The sequence below is a fragment of the Humulus lupulus genome, chromosome 2 (assembly GCF_963169125.1).
Source record: "Humulus lupulus chromosome 2, drHumLupu1.1, whole genome shotgun sequence".
In the NCBI taxonomy this organism is placed as follows: domain Eukaryota; kingdom Viridiplantae; phylum Streptophyta; class Magnoliopsida; order Rosales; family Cannabaceae; genus Humulus; species Humulus lupulus.
Window position 1 is genome coordinate 124,149,324 of NC_084794.1, and position 4,691 is coordinate 124,154,014.

The 4,691-nt window shown below is 33.1% G+C and overlaps 1 protein-coding gene across 1 annotated transcript; it reads right to left on the minus strand.

Annotated features, from left to right (window-relative positions):
- Positions 1–396: 396 nt before the first annotated feature.
- On the minus strand, positions 397–2,697 carry LOC133818462 (protein BEARSKIN2-like). Its single transcript, XM_062251347.1, has 2 exons — positions 2,535–2,697; positions 397–1,694 (listed from the first exon to the last, which is right to left on the minus strand). The coding sequence occupies exons 1-2, from the start codon at positions 2,695–2,697 to the stop codon at positions 544–546; spliced, it is 1,314 nt and encodes a 437-aa protein (XP_062107331.1). The 3' UTR covers positions 397–543.
- Between the last annotated feature and the right edge of the window lie 1,994 nt (positions 2,698–4,691).

Below are 4,691 nucleotides of genomic sequence, written 5' to 3' on the forward strand. Positions count from 1 at the left end.
AATAATGTAATTCACATGCAAAATTATTGTATTAATATTATGGAATGGTTACTTGCGCAACAAATAATGATTGATATTATAAAAGATAGTTAGCTATTTTAATTATTATAATTTCTAGTACGGTGGCTTTATCACGAAATATAATGTTGATTGAATAACATACAGAAAACCTTTGTTCTTAAAACAAAGACCAAAAAAATACAGAAAAAATAAAATAAATGATCCTTCAATTAATTGTATGCAATTCACATACAAATAGAATAATAAATAAGAATTTTTTTAGGAGATTTTCTAGACATACAACATTTTTAGCTTCCTATATAGGTATATAGTTCCTCATCACTTGTGAGATGATCAGCTGCGAAATATAGTACGTACTGGGCTTAAATCCGTTGGTGCAGCAGTAGTAGGGTAGATAGCAGTATGAATATTAATGTTGTATACAGTATAGAAGTAGTTATAGTGATCCAAACCAAATGAATAATTATAGGAAAAAAAGAAAGGTAGATGATAAATAATATTAATATTCATGTAAATGCATGGCTATTTGGTATAGCCACCCCAGAAATCCATCTCCCCAGTCCCACGCAAAGATAGTGGATTAATGTGAGACGCCACAGAAAGAGAGACGGAGGGTGCGTCGACGTTGTTGGCATCCTCAAACGTCGTCCTTACCCCTTTAGATGACTGATCATGATGATGATGATGACGATGGTGATGATCATCTTCATGATCATGATCATGATGATGACTACTTGTGGTATTATTAGTAGTGACAATCCGGTCCAGCATTGTCCATGTGTGGTCTGGGTCTTGATCATCTGATCTTCCAGCTGCCTCAAGCCCAGATGTTTGCTGAGGCTCACAAGTACTACTGGACGGGTAGCGTAGGGGGAGAGCGGTGTCGCTGCCACTCTCGCAGTCGCGGGCAGGGCCGGCGTAGTGGTCATAGGATGATGATGCAGGCAAAAGAGGAGTAGACTTGTGGGGTGGGATGAGATTATGGAGTAGGGATGAGCTATTGCAGTGAGTCGGATAAGTAATTTGCTGCTGCTGTTGCTGCATCAGATTAAGATGGGGTACGGTTTCCTGATGATGTTGAGGTTGGCGAAGCAGTTGGTAGTATTGGTTGTGATCTGATCGGATATTGAATGCATTATTGGCCATGTTGTGGTTGATCAGATGGGGGTGATGATGATGATCTGATGATAAATTATTGGATGATGATGAGTTGATCATCATCATCATATTAGCAGTAGTCGTGGAGGAGCCTAATTCATTATTAATAATAGAATTGTTATTAGACATAGACATAGACATAGTAGTAGTAGTGGCAGCAGTAGTAGCTGAGGATGAGGATGATGAGATTTTGAACAGGTTTTTCTTTTTGAAGACCCTGCACACCACCCAACCATCCTCGTGGTGATCAGGCTGGTTGTCTTGTTCTTCTAGTCGATACTCGTGCATAATCCAATCGCTCTTCTGCCCATGAGGAGCTCTTCCTCGGTAGAAAACGAGGGTTTTCCGCATACCAATCTTCTTAAAGGCGTTGCGAATGCACTTGTCTCTCCCTGTGGCTTTCCAAAACCCAGCGTTGGTGGCCCTGTTCGTCCGAGACCCTGTTGGGTACTTCCTGTCCTTATGGCTGAAGAAGTACCACTCGTTCTGCGGTGTCGATCCTATTCTGCATCTCTCTGCCATATATAAAAAAGCATGTTGATGATGCATCATCAATTCTATTCTACTTTAATTGCTTGATCGTAAACATCATTCATTAATACAGAAAATAACTACATATCATAATTATCCAGCTGAGTTTGGCATGCATATTTAATTATTTCTTTAATATAACTAAACCGTTGACCACATATATAACGATTAATTATCAAAGCCGTTTCAATTCTACGACGAAGGATATATTTTTTTTTTTTTTTAAATCTCTACACATTTCCCGATAGAGGAGTGTCTTGTGGAGATGGTTCGTCTATTCGACATAGCATACAGGCAAACCATTAGATCAGTACCAGTAATATAAATACTGGTCAAATTATTAAACATTAAATATTTCAAAATTTAATCACAGAATTGACTAGTATACACATAGTTTAATTTTCTACATCATATATATATATATATTGTTATACATTTATAATTATACTATACTTATCCTCCATTGAATGAAGAAAAGGAAAATACTAATCAAGTGAACGATCAATTAAAGTTGTTGTGTGTGGTCAGTTGAGTATCTTTTCAAGTTGCCCTGATATAATAGATACATGTAAGACATATTTATGTGTTTGTGCGATCGAGTACAAATATTTTCTTGAGGATTTATAATTTTCAAACTCAATACATAATTTGGCAAATAAGTTTACTACATACATACACCAGAAGAATTGACATATATCACACAAATTGGAGGCTAACTATATATAAATTAACTTAAATAACAAATGAATGAGTACGAGTCATATATGATTGTGAAGGGTTATAGTGAATAGATAGCAAGCATGTTTATATATATATATATATACCTTGTAAATCCCAAGGTTCCATCTTGTTCAAATCGACCTCTCGAATGACCTCCATGTCAATTTTCTGAAAAGAGACCTTCTTCTTCAAGTAGTAGTGAAGAAGCTCCTCGTCAGTCGGGTGGAAACGGAATCCCGGAGGCACGCCACCGCTCGAAGAAGCCATCTCAATTATTGATTATAAGATATATGACTACGCCAATTAGCAATCTAGTGTCTTACGTATCTATATATATACATATATATATATATATATTAATATATTTATATATACATAAGTTTTAGAGTAGGTGTTCGTATATATATATAAATATTATATGTAAATTAACAAATATATGTATATATATATATATATATATATTAATATGCATCTCTACGCGGGTGTCAACGGGGGTATGGTTGATGCGAATAAAGTTGACGGCCGGTCACGACGCCACCGGAGATGGTTAAAGCTTTCGTACAAAGCAAGTCTAAGAAATCATCAGACTCGGAATAAATATTGGATATTTATAAATTTATATATATATATTTATATATGCATGGCCGAAGCCATGTGTGGACGATCTCGAACTTTTCTTAATTAAATGATAATTATATTTATCTCAACTAAGTATATATATATATATATATATTTACTCTCAAATTACACCTTTAATTACTATATACTAAACTACTATATAGCCATGCATTTTCCAATATGAACTATTTTAAATAATTAATAGATAAAAAAAGTACTAAATAAATTAATATATATTTATAAATAATTTCAGTATTTATCGTTCCATTAGATATAGTTGTTCATTATTTTCGCAGTCTTTCTACTAATTATTGAACTCACTCCTGCTCAAAGCGTGCCCGCGAACATTTTCCATGTTGTTCAGCCTATTCGATCGTCGTGTTGTTGCTATCAAAGTTGTTGGAATGGTTTTCACGCTAGCTAGTATTATTTGGTTTATATATACCTTATTAATGCAACTGAGTGATATTTAATTTTGGTATTATGAAATAACTACTATCCTATATACATATATGTAAAGTAAGTGTTTCTAAAATTTTAATAGTGATATTTCTCAATAAAATTTTCTCATGCACTGATTTCTCATATATATATATATGTGACTTTGCATGAATGTACATGGTCCACACGCTTCATGATCACATTTGACTATGTTTCACATTTCTATGTATTAAGATAATCGACCAATTAATAATATTTAATATAATTAACAATCCCAAGAAAATGAAAAAAGGAGATAAACTATGGGATATTGATTGTTCTCGAAGCAACAGATTGGAAAAATAGCTGCTCAACGTTCTTGGGATTTTCACATGATTGGACGGTTGAAGTTTTATAATCAGATTGAGAAGGTGGAATAATGAGCTACGGATGCATGATTCATATATATATATATATATATATATATATATATATTAATTAGCTTTATTAATAATCAGGTTGGGTACACTTGGACTTGATAAGAAAGAGTTGAAGATGAGACAATGTCGCCATAGCTAGCTGGGTCATGACAATTTGAATGATGATTGTTTTATTTTTGTAATAATTCTCTAAATTCCAAATTTTAAACAAACTTTCAACACCAAATTAGTTTTCAATAGTTTAGATTTTAAAAAAATGATTCATATTTTTTCACAAGAATTTTTTTAGCAGTAGATATGAGATTTTATATTAAATTTTAATTCTTAAATATGTTTATAAAAATAATAAGCAATTTTGAATAAACAGTATTGTGCATGTTTTTAATGCAGAAAATAATCTAGGATAAATGTGTAATTTTACTTGTAGGAGTAGGAATTTATGTCACTTCGTTCAAGTGAGAGCTGAACCTGACAAGCATGTTTGCTTGCGAATGGCATACAAGTTCACTGGTGAAATATTAGCTAGTTAGCGAGAACTTGAAAGCTCAATACGCTCATGGAGTGATGATATATGACGGTGCTCTATATGGCATGGTAGCTTGGAGGATGCAGAATTAGCAACTTATTATTCTATACACCATATTAGTTGAATTTTTTTCATTTGTACGAACTATATGGAGCTTTTGATTATTCTTCTAGAAACACGAGCTTGTGATTGACTAAATGCATAATTTTGGTAATATTTTATCAGGTTGATTTTTACTTTTTTTATAAGTATATGTT